Below are 17,305 nucleotides of genomic sequence, written 5' to 3'. Positions count from 1 at the left end.
TGCCTGGTTGGAGACACTACAAGATATGGCTGCCAACCGATGTCAGTGGCGTTCTTGTTGTCAGTTTCTATCCAGATTGCCTGAGTGAATGTCTGTAGGTGTAGGCACCTCGGAATGATTGTGTTAAGCTAACACTAATTCTCTCCCCCCATCCACCTTTATTCTTTTCTTTACAATAAGTTATGGTTGTACGGCAGTGAAGCATCGGTGTTGGACACTGGTGTCATGCTGTCGATGATGGTGACTGAGTGGATAAATCGCGAATTTACTGACCGGAAGAGCCGTGGTTCGAACTCTGCCTCCCGGCATCTCTTGTCTATGCCTGGACGACCCAGCAGTATTCTAGCCCTCATTTTTCCTGGTTGCATGGCATTAAGGCACCGAACGGGTGCTGCAGCTGAACAATTCTGTTACCTCTGATATCTAACCTGTCTCTCCAGTGAACACAGCTGTACTGGCGACAGCCACTTGTACGTAGTTTGTCTGAAAGAGTGAGGTGGACAGATTTTCACCTCACTGTCTGTATGTGTTTTCGATATTTCCCAGGTGATCTGCTTATGTTTAGCCACGTCGTACTGCAGTCATTGGTTTCGTTCACGCGATCTCCGGTATTTGGTGTTAGTTTTCATGAATCATGCACAGAATATCCGCGTTGGTTCTTTGAAGTACACCGTCACTGGATTCCACATGAGTTTACTTGTTGTGCATTGTTGTTTCTCGCTATGTATGCAGGTTGCAGCCGTTAAAATAGCACAATTTCAACTGTACACGGGATTCGTCGAACCGGACCAATCAGAACTAATCTATTTCAAGTACGTTGTTAGTGTTATGCCCGTACTACGATTCATTCATCTTTGCGCTGAGCTCGGTTCCAGACGTACTTAGGGCGTTGTGCGTTTCTGAGCAGTAGGACTGATGGTGCTCCCTCACTAAACACCGGTCTTGTCCACCAGAACGCAATTCCGCAGAGAAAAAAGCGAACATTGCCTAGGGTTTAATCCTTCCTTCCCGATCGTTTAACAGTTTCCACGTATCTCTCGAAAGTGCCTCATCGTGCTCATTTCGTCAGCTATCATCGTTTGTAAATCCAACTCCCATTGACAGGCCATTAGCCGACCTATGCATGTACTCATGGTTCCTCTGTTGTACGCCACTGAAGCTGTATGGTTGAAGAGTTCGCCACTTACCACTTTACTAAGTCGGGTTGTGTAGATTATATCGTCGTTTGTTTTCTACTTCTTCAAAGTATCGATTATCAACGGAACTCTTGGTAAACAGCCTCTCTGGGAAGATTTCAGAGAGGTCGACTGTTAGTACCTTGTCGCGCTACTTGGCTCAAATTCCATTCGGATACGCAATGTGCTCTGGTATGCGCTTTGCGACTGCACTACCAAGCTGATCATGGAATCAGGCTTAGTTGAGGGAGCATTTAGTTTTGTTTATCTGGATAAGTAACTTACATCGAGTGGCAGTATTGCTGATCGATTGAACGCGCGAATGCAACTTGTGCCTCTTTTGGGCATGTCGTAACAGATGGAGTGTATAACGCGTCAGTAGGTCTAGTGTTGCTACACGGTTCTGAGGACAACAGGAGATTTCCTGTATTCGACCGTCGGTGCCTTCAAAACATTGCACGTATATCACGGTGGTCCTAAAGTGCGTTCTGGCAACAAATCAACCGCTTATCCAACTGAGGCGACTCGATTGTACCTATTATGCTGGTTCGGTCATACACTTCGTATTCCAGATGATGATTGTTTCGCCGTGCTCTCTTTGCTCACATGGGTGAGCACTGCACTGCTTAAAGGATTAATCTGATAAGCATAAGAGCTGCACGATGCCTGTCATCTGCTGGGCTGGGCTATGAAGGGTGGTGGTAGTCGGGTAACCGGTAAACCCCTTGTATTTGTTTTCCCAATCACAATTAGGAACCCGCCATCTTGTAAAATTTGTTTTCTATACTCGCAATCCCTGTCAACTGAATTCGATGCCACAGGCTGTGGCAACCCGAGCCACCGTACATATGTATATAGTTCATGGCTGACTTGATTTACTGAATTTATTGTAAATCATTCTGGTGTCATTTTCTGTCCGTTAGATCTGACTTGGATCACCTAGACACCAGCAGTGGATTCGGCAATTATACCAGTCGGTACGCCGACAGCTTCAATCTGACCTTGGAATTTATGGTATCCCCAAACGAGCGCCCACGACAGGGGAAAAATCTCGTCTACCCGTGGGAGACTTTGCCACCTCCCGAATCTCTACGTCCGGAGCTATGTGTCTCTGATTCAGAGGAATTGCGCAGCCTACTCGCTGACTATGGTAAGTAACTGTTCATTACAAACCCTACGAATCGGGTCGTACCTTTGTTCACCTAACCAGAAGTTAACGTAGCTAAAAGAACCTCGTCACGACAACCTCGTTTGAACCTAGAAATAGATCGCCATAGCGACGATTACGACCGCTAAATGACCTTAATGGAATGATTCCAGCCAAAAGCCATTTGAAAAAACCCGATGCTCTGAATGCCGGTTGGGTAAAAGAATTCGCTTTAGGAGTGGGGAGGATCATTCACGTAGACTTAGCAGTGAGTACGTGATTTCGTCTTGTCATATTTATTGCATGGCATTTCGACGATAAATCTTCAGTACACCATTCTTCAAGCACTGCACAGTGCTTTCAGCTAATTTCGTTTGAAGTTTGGTATGGATGGTATGGATTTTAAACCTCGGTAGCAGACGATCAAATGCTGCTGGTGTCACCTGGCAGGTCTCAGTTAAGAGGAGAGCTGTGCTAGACCGTTTTTTTTTGTGATCGACCACATATAGTCCAGGATTCGTGTGTTCAGTTTCACAAGATATCAGGATGTTTATTGTTTCTACGTTAGACTTAGTCACATTTCATGTGGTTATTTGTCTACTATATTCTGTGTATGTGTTCCAATGTAATCGTCACTTTATGGAGCAACTGTAAAACTCTGGCACAGTTCCTCATTCTTAGCCTGACTCACTTAGCTTCCATCATAGTCAGTGTTACAATCAGCTTGCGGGAATGCGATACGACCATAGTAGCCCATTTTTACAGCTGGCGATCAACAGGATGTGTACTTGCCTGCTTTCCACTGTTCTGCTGCCACTCAGTGTATTCAATAGTTTCTGTCAAATGCCTCTGGTTTGCCCTGATTGATGTGAATACTACTCATCCAATCTCTTTTCGTTCCTCAGGACGATTCAACTTCACCCAGCCTGCAATTGGTCGGTCGGCGGCCACTGTCTCTCGTCAATCTAGTGAAAAATCAGGCGGTTCAGTGCAACCAACACATGCTGAGATATCCAGCGGAAAGGCTTCTGAAACTCAAGAAGACCTAAGGCCACCAGTCGATCACCTCGTAGATCACGAGATTCAAGATGATATTAGTGCAAATCACGAATCAGAAACAAATGATAGCCACTCTGACAAGGTAGGCGGTGCATGCAGTCTGTTCGCATTTCCACTAATCCACTTCGCTATTCCGTGTTCATTCGGTTGGCATGTTGAAATTCAACCGCTCATGGACCTGACAGGTTTTGTATGTGAGTATTTTTGGGAATGAGCGAATAAATCGCAATCTTTTTCCAATGAGATATTCTTGTTGAGAGGCTGACATTTGAACCTAACTCTCGGTTAATCGGGGCCATGTTTTGCACTCAACAGATGGTCGCGTTGAAGACCGGGGTTGTCGTGCGTCAACTTATTTCAATTCTTCTCCAGCCAAAATGATGCCTGGATGAATGAAGATCCCTGCATGCGCTGTTGAGTTTCTTTAGCTTATGCGTTAGGCAAAATTTGGAACCAAGGTATTTGAAGTAGGCAGCCTGTTGGATTCTTTCACATATTTGATAGTCTAGGGGAGAACAAGTTGTAGTGGCTCAAGAGTGTCGAGCTGATCTGGTTAGAACGCTACCGGAAATGCACAGTCATGCGGATGGTGAAGATTACTTTGAAGTTGAATGGAAACGAGTTAAGGAAATTATGCTCTCAGCTTTCAGAACCGTCTCCAAGCCATCCGACTTGACTAAATGCACGCTGGATATTGTCCGCATTAGTCGCCAGAAAAGCCATGCCCTCAGCTACTAACTTTGATGGCTCACGCCGATCCTGCTGGTTAATCTAGAGCTTGAGGAATTACATGGAACGCTGATTGATTGTGAAGGCCCAGTAGTTGGTGAACGCTTTTACGGCAGACCAAAGGCACGACCTTTCATATTGGTGGAAACATTTTGACTATGAGAATGCAATAGATAAGTTTTCCTCAACAAATCACACAGGTGCACCTGTGGTATTCAATTGACAACACTACTAGTTCCCAGAAAACAACTCCGACCATGCTGAGGCGTTATATGAAATCAGTAGATAATAGTGGTTTTCAAGGGAATACAGGAGTAAACGTCGTGCATTAGAGGAAAAGTCCCCAGGGTTCTCTGTAAACCAGACGAAATTTTGAACCGGTACCTCATCTGCCACAATGCATTCTATGTTCCGTTTCACACCTGGTCGAGCACTTTTTTGAAGTATGTTTCATTCAGGTTGTTGATCTTTCCTATGGAATTCGTTTTTTTTTATGTCCATCTCACTGTCGTGCTGATAGGCTTCTTTGCACGTAATCAAAAGTTGCTTGCAAATCTTCGGCGAAAATCTATGTACGTGGGTATAAAAGGTCTCTGCAAGACAGTGTAACCTGCCACAGGGGTTCAAGTAACTGGTCCAGTGCGATTACGACCGTACAAAATTAGGAAAACCCACGATCGAAAGTATGTCCTTCGGTCGATTGGTGTTCTCTCGCGAATGCACACTTTTAACTGTAAGAAATTGTCATCAGCCTTAGGTCACACCATCGGAGAGACGGTCGAATTCCAGAAGTACCGAAGGTGCTCTGCATCGTATACTAGGGGCGACCCACAAGACATAGTTGACTGCGGAAATGCTGGAGTTGCGTCCTTTGCTTCGCTTCGAATCCAACACTCTCCCTTCTCTAGCATTTTGTTATAATCTTTTTCTAACTTCAAGCCAATCTAGTCGTATCCTGATCATGGAGGATGCTATTTTTATTAAGCTTCTCCTATAAATGAATGGCACAATCTTTTTAGAAATACCAGCTGTAGTAGTTTCCTGGATCGAAGAACACATAGGAGGACTCTTCAGAGTCGGGTGACTCTTTGGATGGGGGTAACGCACTGTGCGTTCTCACTGATGGAAACGTTATTGTACACAATCCAAGGGGAAGGGGAGTTACTGTTGTCGGTCCGATCGGTTTTGGGTTTTTTTAAGCATATATACACTCATGGTGATCTTCTTAACTCAAATCTTCGGTCTTATCTGCGAGATATCATGTCCAAGTGATGATTAACTTGGATTAACTTGTGCTTATCTTCTTCAGTAGCAGTTCCCAGTTCATTGTACCCTAGTTTGGGTTTTGCTTTATCTACTTTAATTGCCTTTGTTTCCACGGTTTTAATCGTGTATCGATCAGCAGATGGCAGCCCCAGTACTATTTATCGTGCGCGTTGTGTGTCTAAGTTCGTTCTGCATAAGATAACGATTATCCTGTTGTGGTGAAATTTGAGGGAAGATCGGCACCACGTAGCGCACAGCAATCTATACTATGGACTCGTTCATTGCTCAGGACAGCTCTTTATGTCTTGCTTTACAGGAGAGAACACCAGTCGCTGATCTACTTGGTTTTCATATCCACTCACCTGAACATAATGAGGAACACTCGAATAACACGTATTCGCCTCCGATCGTCCTCATCGATGTTGGCGGCGGCTCAATGAATGAGACGCTTGTTGGCCAACCAGAAGCTTCTCCTATGAGTAGTGATGACCCGTTTAACCTGGACGCACACCCTACCAAACCTCCTGAATCAGATTGGACCGCTGCTTTTGATATCAACTCTGGACCTTCTTCTAATAATCCATTTGATCCTTTCGGTATCCCAACTGGCGAGCCTGATTTCCATTACACAGTCTCTCCTGGTTTGGAGCAAACTCATGAGAGCGATAGAGCGACCAAAGACAAACCAGTTGATCTTGACACCATTTTCGGCCCAGCCCACCTTAGCACGAGCGCTAGTGCCTCAGATCTGAATTCAAATAGAAACACCCCGCTCCATCCTTCGGCGTCATTCTCCTCGCTTTCGTCGACCGCAGCGCCAACAGTTAAGTCGGATCGTACTGACCCATTTTCTGACTTCAGTTTATTCGGCAAACCAGGGGATGACCATCCAGATCCATCCGACAGTTCCACTACCACAAAACACGTACATAACAGTGAGTGGAACCACCCTCTTCCATTTTTCAGTCATTGATTTCTTTTAAAGTTGGGCGCCATCACAGCTGCTCTTCTTAAACACCACGCAAGTTGTTCGAATTCTTGCTATCTACATAGTCACTCCTACATCGTTTCCCTCATACCCTTCTACACGAAGGGTAACACTTCAATATACCAGTAGAAGTCATCAGACTGTAGTTATAATAAACAGGAACTTTCTTCTGTGTGTGGTTCTCAGGCAGTTGGCAACTCAATATATGAAGGCAATGGCAAAGAGAAAACGTCTCTGGAAAATATAGAGTTCGCTTACATAATAACCACTATACAAAAGTCGAAGGTTAAGGATCAGTGTCGAAGTAGTCGAGCTGGTCTGTTGGGCCTCAGTATTTTTGGGCGCTGTTATCAGGCTTGGATATCGTCTAAACAACAGTTAGCAGGCGGGTGGTTTGCTGTTACTCGGTTCATCATTTGAAAGCTTTGGCAGGGATGACAGAATGATTGGAGTCAGTGAAGTGTATGGAATTGTAGACTGGGCTTCCTAATCCCTGGGGTTTACGAAAGTTCACGGATTCCTTCACTCGATTCTCTTTCGGTTGTGGACTAATGTATAGCGTCATGCATTGACGTTCTAATGAGTACATAAAAGCTGGTTGTAGGCCGTCGTGCGATGTTCGAGTGACAGAGCAGTCACAATTCGTTCCAACAACACGAATAGAGGACACGTTCATCCAGGACGGATGTCCGATCAACTTTACGCAAAAAGCATACAATTTGTAGCAATCACCCGAGAGTAGTACCAGATTATTGACTCAGGGTTGATAAAATTAATGATCGTTCGGTGTCTAGCTGTGAGGTGTAGGCCGTCGTGCGATGTTCGAGTGACAGAGCAGTCACAATTCGTTCCAACAACACGAATAGAGGACACGTTCATCCAGGACGGATGTCCGATCAACTTTACGCAAAAAGCATACAATTTGTAGCAATCACCCGAGAGTAGTACCAGATTATTGACTCAGGGTTGATAAAATTAATGATCGTTCGGTGTCTAGCTGCGAGGGTCAGGTTGCCCAAGCCTAAACAGGGAAAGTCGAGATGCAGAGATCGGGTTCGTACTACGGGCCTTCCTGTCAGTAAATCCGCTCTCCAACCACTGAGTTATCTCGCCCCTGACTCAGGGTTACAATAAATCATGATACACATCAAGAAACAGGTTCGTCGATCCGGTTGACGCAGTTTTTAGGCCTATTGCAGGTAACTGAATCTTCAACTGCGAGAGGGGATGAGTCCAATAGGCATGAATAGAATAGGGATAGTAGTCGGACCGGGATGATTGGGGTCGGCGTCTGAGGAGACTTTTTCACATTTATACGGTACATTTGAATATTCCCTGTTGTGACTGTTGTCGGTTATTTACTGTTTGAGACGAGCGCCCATAGCCTTCGGGTAAAGCAGTGCTTTCTACAGGTCAGTGGAACCAAAAAGTTCTCGGTGTGTTGGACAATATGAAAGTGATACACTACGTTTCACATGTTTTGCCTTTTTTGGTACGCCACGCAACGTGTTTGACATACGCTCGGATCTGTTGGTTTGATGGAGTGTGATGGCCAGATAGAGGATCTCCTTTGTTAGTGCTCCTGTTAAAAAGGGTTTAAACAATGGTATAAAACATTCTTGAAAATTAATACTGGTTAGCAGACCTTACGAGTACAGTATCCCGTCCCTCTCTCCAAAAAGTCCCATTCAAGCATTCTTGATTATCTCTTCAGAGATGTTTCTTTTGCGTGAGGCCTAGGGTGTTTGCCTGTACCTGTTATGTTCTGATTTCGGCTAGAGGAACTTCAACTATAACGTGGTGAAGGTGCTTTAAGCATTTAGTCAGCTTGGATGTCATTGTCCATCTATAAGATGAACTACTGAGATGGATTTTTTCGCCCACATCTGATGTAAGATTCGCTTACCCGCCGTACAATGGTTTCAGTTGACACAGTTTCGTTCACCGATGTTTTGGGAAGGCATCTGGACATTGGAGGCTGTAGCTGATATAACTGATGCGTATATATAGGGTTGTCAGTGGAGATTGGGAGTTGAGCTACCTAATGAAGTCAACAACTTGAATGCACGAGAGCCATTGAGGGCGCGACTGGGCCATATCTGACAATTTCTCTAACCATTGACGTGGCCCGACTCGGAGTCCCCATGCAGGAAGACGGCAGTGACCAGCGCAGCTGGACTTGTTGGTAATGGCTTTTATACTTCGCTGCCAAGTTATTGTTTGACCTTTCCTGGCTCGTTTTCGCCCCTCACCTGGTTGTGTGGAAAGAACCCTTCGAGGAAGTCGGTCGACTGGCATACGGAGCACCTGGCCAAGCCAGTGTGATCAGTTCGCCCATCGTGGGTAAGGTATTTCTTTCGAATACCATTCAACGTACTTCAGCATAGCTGATTCGTTGTACCCCCAGACTTGGGCAATGCTCCGAAGACATCGATGGTCAAAAACTGAGAGTCCTTTGACGTCCTCAGTGCTCAGCGGCCGGGTTTCGGACCCATATTATAACATGGAGCGCACCCCAACATTGTGAGCTCGAGCCTTGACGTATAAGCCGATGTCACGTCTGCGCCGCAGGTGATGCAGATTCACGGAAGCTTCTCTGACCTTCCCAATCCGGATGGATGTATCATCTTCCGTGTGACCACCGGAACTGAAACAGGCGCCCAGGTAGACAACTTAGTCCGCTACCTTAATCGGCACATCCGCAAGCATGAATTTAGGGTTCGAGTACACCTGGTCTTGCAGTAGCACTTTACATTTTGTAGGCGCGATGCGCATGTCAGGTAGAATTATCGGATTATTTAGTACCGTTTATGTTACCATGGTGTCAGATCGAAGAACAGCCATGTAGCCTTCGTGCTCGATATCTGTGAGCGAACCCATGATTTGTGTATCAAACAAACGATAATTGAACCCCTATAGCTTCCACTATAAAACGCAAATAACTGGCGATGTTTGAATATTTATCTCTCCTCCTCGGCTGTAGGGTCGCATCAGTAGAATTTCATGTGTGAATTTGCCGAAGAGAGTGCTGTTTTCCATGCCCAATTCGGAGTGGCGTAAACAGAGAGGTGGCCAACCCTTGACTTGGCGGAGGAGTATGAAGGAGATCACGAAACGCTTGGGTGCTGTCGGTGCTACTCGCCTTCCAGGATGGGGACTGTGTGATCCTCACTGTGCCTGGTTGGAGACACTACAAGATATGGCTGCCAACCGATGTCAGTGGCGTTCTTGTTGTCAGTTTCTATCCAGATTGCCTGAGTGAATGTCTTGAGGTGTAGGCACCTTGGAATGATTGTAAGCTAGTATTGAGTCTCTTCCCTGTCCACCTTTATTCTTTACAATAAGGCGAGATGGCTCAAGTGGTTATAGCGCGAATTCACTGGTCGGAAGGTCCTTGGTTCGAACCCGACCTCTGCTTCTCGACTTCCCCTGCCTAGGCTTTGGCAACCTGGCAGTATCTCAGCCCTCGTGCATCCTTCGGGTTGCATGCCAGTTAGGAACCGAAAGGGTGCTATACCTGAAGGATTTTTTCCAATTAAATTATGGTTGTACGGCAGTGAAGCAGCTGAACACTGATGTCATGATGTCAATGATGATTGTGATGTGGGGAAAACATGGTAACGTTTTGAGTGTCTTGGACCAATTCTAGCATGGTTTGAGAAGCTTCCAAGTAGGTGCTGTTAGGTTCACCGTGTCGCAAACGTTCCCCAGAATTGTTTTAACCGTTTTGCTCCGTTGGCTGCTCTGAACGGGATAAAAGATACAGCAATTGAAAATACCATATTGAGAAGAAATAGACCTTCACTGGTGCATGTACTTAACCGTTCAACAGGGGTCTAAACTGATACAAACTGCGCATATAACCAGATTATTAGTACTGCTTCGAAAAATCCATCTAGAGAACTGGTCAGTGTTGACGTCTAATTTGAATCTGTGGGTGCCATTAAGTCATCGAATATACAACAACAGCATACACTAGTTTCAGATGCACACTTCTCACTTACCAGCTGAAATCGATTATTTGGAGCTTTAACGAGCCTCACAGTGGTGCCATGAGGTAGGGGTTGCATCATTTGACCTCGGTCGTTTCATGCTACTTTCCGTCCTAACCATGAGTACCACTAATGGTCATTTACCATTTCGTGTTTTTTTAATTTGAATATTAATGTCAGCATCTTTCTACTTCTACCTCATGTAAATCCAGTGTTGTGGTCAAAATCCTTAGTGTTCCTTAGTGCCTTCTAGAGCCAAAGTTAACCAACAACATAATAATACATCTGTTCTGTACACGAGCTTTCTTCACGAGTCATAGTTTTGTCCCCTGTCCCCATCCTCGCTTTATTGGCGGCTAACGCGCAGGTATTTTTCCGTTTTGCCTTTATATGCTGTGAATCAATTTCTATTCAGACCGTCTAACGTTAACACCTCCAATTGTCTGATCTTAGTTGGCCCCGCTGCATCCTTCACCAACACTGCGAATTCTGGAGCGACCCCTACCTTTGAAATCCCTCAAACATCACGGAATAAATTTAATACCGGTGCTGGGTTGTCATCGAACGGTCCCGCAAGTGATGGCACCTCGACTACTGGAAGCGCCTATCCTCCCAATACTCCAAACCGCACCGGCACGCGACCTCATGTAGGTAAGGATGCCTTTTCCGATCTCCTGGGCGATTTTTCCGGTGCATCCAACACGCCTGGTCAAGGCCAACCAAAGACTGTCAATGAGATGCGCCGTGAAAAGCTGGCGAAAACGGTAGATCCGGAACAACTCAAGGTTAGTGATCTCTGGTTGCTTCCTAAAATACCAGTTTGAGCTTTATAAATGTCTTCAAACCTGTGCCTCAATCGCTCTATCCTCCAACAGTTTCTGAATGTGCTCACTGTTAATTTGATTACCGAAAACAGTGCGTTGTCCCGTGAGCGTTCACCTATTGGGAATTTGTTGGTTCATTTAGACGAAAACCGTTTGGAAATGTTCCTTGCTCAGTGTAGCACACCAGTCTGTGTGTCTTCAAGTTTCCCTACGTTGTATTTTCACTTATTTGCCTTCAATAACTATGAACCACTTTCTGTTTGGTTAATATCTTTTTGCTGTTGGTACGTTGTACAAAATTGCTGGGAGTTATGGCACCCAATCGCTGTGTTCTCTCATTGTGATTAACTTCGTGTTTCTCTCTAACTGAAGGGTGTGTTCTAATGACATGTTATCATCTTCTATGTTGTCTTTCCTCATGTTAGTGCTAGAGGAACGATTGTCTGAAGTGATGCTATATCTAATCAGTGGCGTCGCTGTTGACACATTGAATTCCCCTTGAGAGTCAACACCGCGATGACCTAGCTAAATGTTTGCTTCTTTCGAATAATTCTCTGTGTAGCCAAACTGTATTGTTTTTTTTTACCTAGGTAGAACATACGTACGCCTCCGTCCACTTCGTTCGTACTGTGCAGTCTCTCATACCCGTTACCGTCATCTAAGAGAGCTAAATTGGTGTAATTCGCTGAGCGCATAACATACGTTATTCCAGTGATTTTTTCGCAGCCGCTATCTGCACACTGAACACATCACACCTGAATGATGTTGTTATTCGATGTCTGTTAACTCGTGTTTCGTTCCAACTACTCGGCACTTAGTGTGTAGATGAACAGGGAGTACCTAATTGTCACAAGTTTGAAGCTACGGTTGTTCACTCGGCACTAGCATCCGAATGGTACCAAGTCGAATCTACGAACAAGGAGTAGTAACAAAAGCACATTTTGGTCCGGAATAAGACTAACTGTCGATCGTTACTGGGTCGACACTACCCACTCAACGCTGATGTTCCTCTCGTCCGATTTACGCTGTTTGATTAAATACATCGCAGTCCATGGAGTTCCGATCATTATCTGGTCTGGTAAACAAGGAAGTTATTATAGTCTATTGGGACGTTCTTAGCCATATCTTGACAGTTTGGAAATGAAGTTGATCCTTAGTCCTCTTGAATGCATCGTCTATGAAACATCGTGGTGTTTCCGATTTCAGTATTCTGATATTGCCACTTCCATCTTGTTATGGACAGGGGGATTTATTCGTTCCTGAAGAGCCCAGCACAGTGCCACTCATTGAAAGCTCAAATCGTATGTGCGCTTTTCCATTTGCTTTGGAATCGTATTCTTCTAGAGCATCCTCTCATTTACTTGTTTTTGAGAGCCTTCGAAATTGCATCCGTCTAATAATGGTTCTGAGGCTTGCACCTGCTTTTCGGTTTCATTCAGATAATTCTAGCGACATGCCATCTTCGATTAGCTGGTGCAGCGTTAACTTTTACTGGGTGGGAACGAGCGTGGCGGAATTTGTTCACGCCTCCAGATATGACCCATTAGACGTGGTTACGGTGATTTCGACTCTTCGTGGTTCCGAATAACCCCCACTCGCTTTCTAACACACTTGTGCTTTAAATCGACCTGGAGATTTGACGAACCAGATGGCCAACAAAGTAATCCTCAAGATATTGCTTCCGATGAAGTCGAAATTACAGTTTTTGATTTCCAGTGTTTGTGTACCAGTCACAAATAATACACCGTCATCCCAGGTCCTGTGGCATTTAGTAATACGCACTTTCTTGGCGAGTTCATGAAAGGGTGGTGCATTTAGATTTTTAGATTCTGTGCAGAATACCTAATGGTTTTTGCTCTACTTAATACAGACTCACCTGGTTCACCTCAATATAGTGGTCTTATCCTCTAATTATTGACCCACCTGTTTTCACAACTTTGCTTCATTTTTTACTTACCTTCAGGTTCAAGACTGGGCCCACGGAAAGGACCGAAACCTGCGAGCGCTCTTATGCTCATTGCCCGGCATTCTGTGGGATGGCGTCAAATGGAAACCAGTCGGCATAACCGATCTGATGACTGCTGAGCAGGTCAAACGACAATATCGAAACGCTGCCCGCGTGATTCATCCTGATAAGGTGAATTAATCAGTGGTATGGATGTATTGCACCGAGATTCTGTATTCCTTCACAACAACGGAACATAGGTAGAAACATTTAGTTACCGCATTTTGTTTTCTAATCCCTTGCTTTTGACCCGCATCGCAACAGAGCATGTCCCTACACGACACCAAGCCCGTCGCTAGCAGTTCACAAGCCCTCAAACCTGTGACGCAGTGTTGTTGTGGCATAGTTGGTATCAAATTACGGTCGAGTGTCATAAAAGAGCCATTTTAAGAATTTCAACTCTTTTGTTTGTGGTTGTGCGTGCGTATTTAACGTACTTTTTTCTATAAAAAAAACCGGGTCCGTTTTTACATCTAGTCTACTTTCTCTCAATCCGTCCTCTGTTTGACGAAGTGACAGAACCTATGCGGCGGAAGCCCTAACCGTGACCTTACGTGCACCGATTGATAGTTGGTTAGAGGCATCTAAACAGGAATTATCCATTGTATTTTTCTCTTAGCTTTCTGTGTCATTTAACCAATTGTCCTCCATTCTTCCTACTTCCCGAATGCTCCCCATAGTGGATGAATACGGAACATGAACAGTTGGCACGCATGATTTTTGTGGAACTCAATGATGCAATGGCCGAATTCGAGAAGGAATCGGGCCCTGGTTTCTCCTTTTGAACCCGTGAATTGAAGGGTAGCGTGTTCGTTGCTTCTAGGTCTACGGCAACAGCATTCCATGCCATCTTCGATTTAGCGTTTCATCCACATGCGTACTTGGATATCGTTTATTTCTCATCTCGTTTTTGAGCAGTCTGTGATCCCTGCTTCATCCCGTACTCAAGAACCGAGTTTCCTCTTATTCTGTTGTTCTATTTATCAAACGGGGTCCAACCATCCGTTCACAACGCTCCTCTGCCTTGTTTTTTTGGTTAGCATGGTGTTGGTCCCTATTCATTTGTTTACATACCAGTCTTTCCCAAGTCATTCCCCGACACTTGTAATTTCCTACTGGATCACGCAGCTCCATTCTCCGGCCTATCGAGTACCTGTTATATTCCCTCGGATCACATTTTAAACTGCTGGTGCTATTATCTTTCATCACTTCAGTATGAAATTATTTGTATTTTGGGCTTTCCAACTCGTTATTTATTCGTCCAATCTTGATACAACCCCTCCCGAGTGCCAGTTTCCAACTTACTGTTATCGCGGGCACTTGTGTAAATAGTGGTCCTGATTTTGTAGTTTTCCACTACATTCCCATTACCACGCAACTCACAAATACGAGTGTTACAGATTTCTTTGTTTATTTTCGGTCTCTTCGTTAGGAACAGCCTTGTATCAGAAGTTAAAGATAGAGAACCGAATTGCTGTTGATTGCTCTTCCTGAAGAGACTGATCAGTAGTTGATTTTCCATAGGGGGCACCTGTGCCTATCTTCATTTGTTAATAGAATGAAAATCACTTAATCGGAGTTAATTCTCAGTGCTTCGTATACTTGGTCTTCCTTGGTCACCAGTTCCAGTGTAAATGAGCCTCTTTACTGTGAGATTCTTGACACAGTACTTCACTTAATAGTGTGTTCCCTCTACTCAAAAACCATAGGCGCATCGGTGGCATTAGCGACCATGACGCCCTGGTACTGACTGACTCACTTAAGGCTGTTCCTATCGCACTGGAAAAAATGGCAAGTGGAACACATGGGCCGCTTCTCCCGGGTTCACTTCGCACGACTGGCCTATCGCACCAGTAAGCCACGCGGTCAACTTGTATTGGATGTGGCGGTGGCGTCAAGTTGACGACAGGGTCTGTTCAGATGGCTGCGCCCTTCAGTACAAGTTGTCTCAGATGAGCAGTCTAGAACCGGCTGAAATTTGAAACCTACTCGCTGTATTGGGTTTACCTTGAGCCAACTTCGTTGGTGCACGCCAGAGACGAACACAGACTACTGAAATTGAATCATCGTAAAATCCTGGTCGTAAGACTACTCAGGCGGACAGTCTGGAGACCCTTTGATGTGCCTTTTTAATGCCACAGAGTGATGCGAATTGGCAAACCCACTTTCTGGTCTTCGGGAGTTGACTTACGTCCAGTGCAACAGTCGTGTAAGTGACAGAGCAGACCCATGCATATCGCTCTCTTTAAGCTTCTGGAAGAGCCGAATAAACCACTGCTAAATGTGAGCGCATTGGCTTAGATCTCCAGAGCCCTCTGTCAACAAAAATTCCAAGTGTACCGCTGAAACTCTGTCGCCGGTCGCTAACTCAAACAAGGCTTCCTCTCGGAAGTAAAATGCACTCTGCACTTCAGACTGTCTACATCCTAATGACCTAACACCTACGCCCACACTTGCTGCCAGTTGGCCTCCCTCAAACAAACCAAAATAACCATACGGCATAATATTGTCATTATTTAGGACACTGGTGAAGATTTTATACCGTATCACCCGAAGACGGGTGCTGTCGTGTTGAAAAGCGGCAAACAGTTATAGAGTTATTTCCACCTTTCAACGGGAATTCCACCAGATGTCAAGCAGCTTTAAACGTACTATACTAGATTTTTGGCTTTTGTGAAATAACGTCATTCTTCTGGTTTCAATTCTGGGGCTATCCAGACCGGTGATGCGTATAGGCACACATTCTCCACCATATGCGCCGAAAGGGTGTTAGGCTGAACAAGAATTCTAGTTTATCATTTGCTTACAGTACTTGGATATCCTGTCACGTCTTCTCACCTCGTCTGCGAAAGAATCTGTGGCAGATATAGTCACTCTATAACCCGTGCCAGTTCACAACCCACAGCGACGATGCCTACTGTTAATCCAGAGCACGACCTACCTAGTGGCTCACCGACCGAAGCGGGCATAATGAAGTGTTTTGAATGCCAGACCGGTTGTCCTGCAAAAGGTAAGGCTTTGGTGGCAATGGGACTAAAGTAGCATCGCGGTACTTATCGCTTGTCAAGAAAATCTTCTCGGAGACTGTGCCAGATTCTTGTATCGGACAGCCTGCTCAGCAGTAGAACTGCATCGCGATGTCCTTTGTACTCTGGAAGACCACCAAGATAGTGCATGATTCGGAACCCCGAGAAATGAATGACTGCACCACATAAATGCTCTTGAGATTGGTCTGTAGAACTTGTCTCACGGTAACCAGGCATGTTACTGAGCAAGGAGGAGGCATATAGGTTTTCCACTGTTACACTTCTTTTTAACATTCGGTCCAAATAGGACATTGGAACCAAATTACTTCCCACATTAAGCATAACCCCTTCTTTCGATTTTCGAACAAATCGACGTCGAAAGAGGGCACAGCTCCCAGCGAGTTCAGGCTTGCGTCAAAATTGCAGGCGGGGTTTTAGGTGAATACCAGATGTTTCATAAGCATCAAATTTCGCACTACTGCACAGGTATCAATCACGCCTGTGCTGCCTAGGAAACACGGGATACTTTCTTCAAAAACATGACACCTAAAATAACACCCGCTTCGGTGCTAAACACAAAGTTTACGCGCTCTTTATCGGGGTAGTTTTTGACAAAATGCTATCGGTCACTGTGTTAAATACAAGGCCCTTATCATCAGGTTAGTCCGTAACAGGATAGGGCACTGAGACGACTGGGGTGCAAGTGACTACTGGATCCATTGGACACCAATCTGGTAGTCCCACGCGGCGTTCGAGAGAGAAGATCTGCAGATTTTCGTGGCGGTTGGAGGACATCTTAAACCACTTAGGTTGAAAGGTGACACGGCGGGAAATCTGTTTTTGGAAGTTAATATGTGGTGGAAAGCGAAGGTACTGGTTTGCGGCATGATATAAGGTAAGATGTATACAAGTCAGCATAGCAAGGATAGACCCCAAAGATTTGTACGCATCAAGAACTAATATATACAGATAATCATAAGTTAATCAGTTTACTGGAAGTGAACTCACTTCCCAACTGAATCTCACCTAAATCTCTCATTCGTGACTTCCGTGTGAATCAATACAGTTCTAGTGACATTGTGACCTGGTAAGTT

At 45.0% G+C, this 17,305-nt stretch overlaps 2 protein-coding genes across 2 annotated transcripts; both read right to left on the bottom strand.

Annotated features, from left to right (window-relative positions):
* Positions 1 to 13,813: 13,813 nt before the first annotated feature.
* Positions 13,814 to 14,035, bottom strand: T265_04585 (hypothetical protein; the record flags this gene model as incomplete). The annotated part of the gene is made up of 1 exon (XM_009169360.1): positions 13,814 to 14,035. One exon carries the CDS (start codon positions 14,033 to 14,035, stop codon positions 13,814 to 13,816), a length of 222 nt encoding a protein of 73 aa, XP_009167624.1.
* A 2,203-nt stretch (positions 14,036 to 16,238) lies between these two features.
* T265_04584 (hypothetical protein) lies at positions 16,239 to 16,523 on the bottom strand (the record flags this gene model as incomplete). Its single annotated transcript, XM_009169359.1, has 1 exon — positions 16,239 to 16,523. One exon carries the CDS (start codon positions 16,521 to 16,523, stop codon positions 16,239 to 16,241), a length of 285 nt encoding a protein of 94 aa, XP_009167623.1.
* Positions 16,524 to 17,305: the final 782 nt, after the last annotated feature.

The sequence above is a fragment of the Opisthorchis viverrini genome, assembly GCF_000715545.1.
Source record: "Opisthorchis viverrini unplaced genomic scaffold opera_v5_77, whole genome shotgun sequence".
Taxonomy (NCBI): Eukaryota; Metazoa; Platyhelminthes; class Trematoda; order Opisthorchiida; family Opisthorchiidae; genus Opisthorchis; species Opisthorchis viverrini.
The sequence above is the reverse complement of the archived record's forward strand: the minus strand, read 5'-3'. Positions and strand labels throughout refer to the sequence as shown.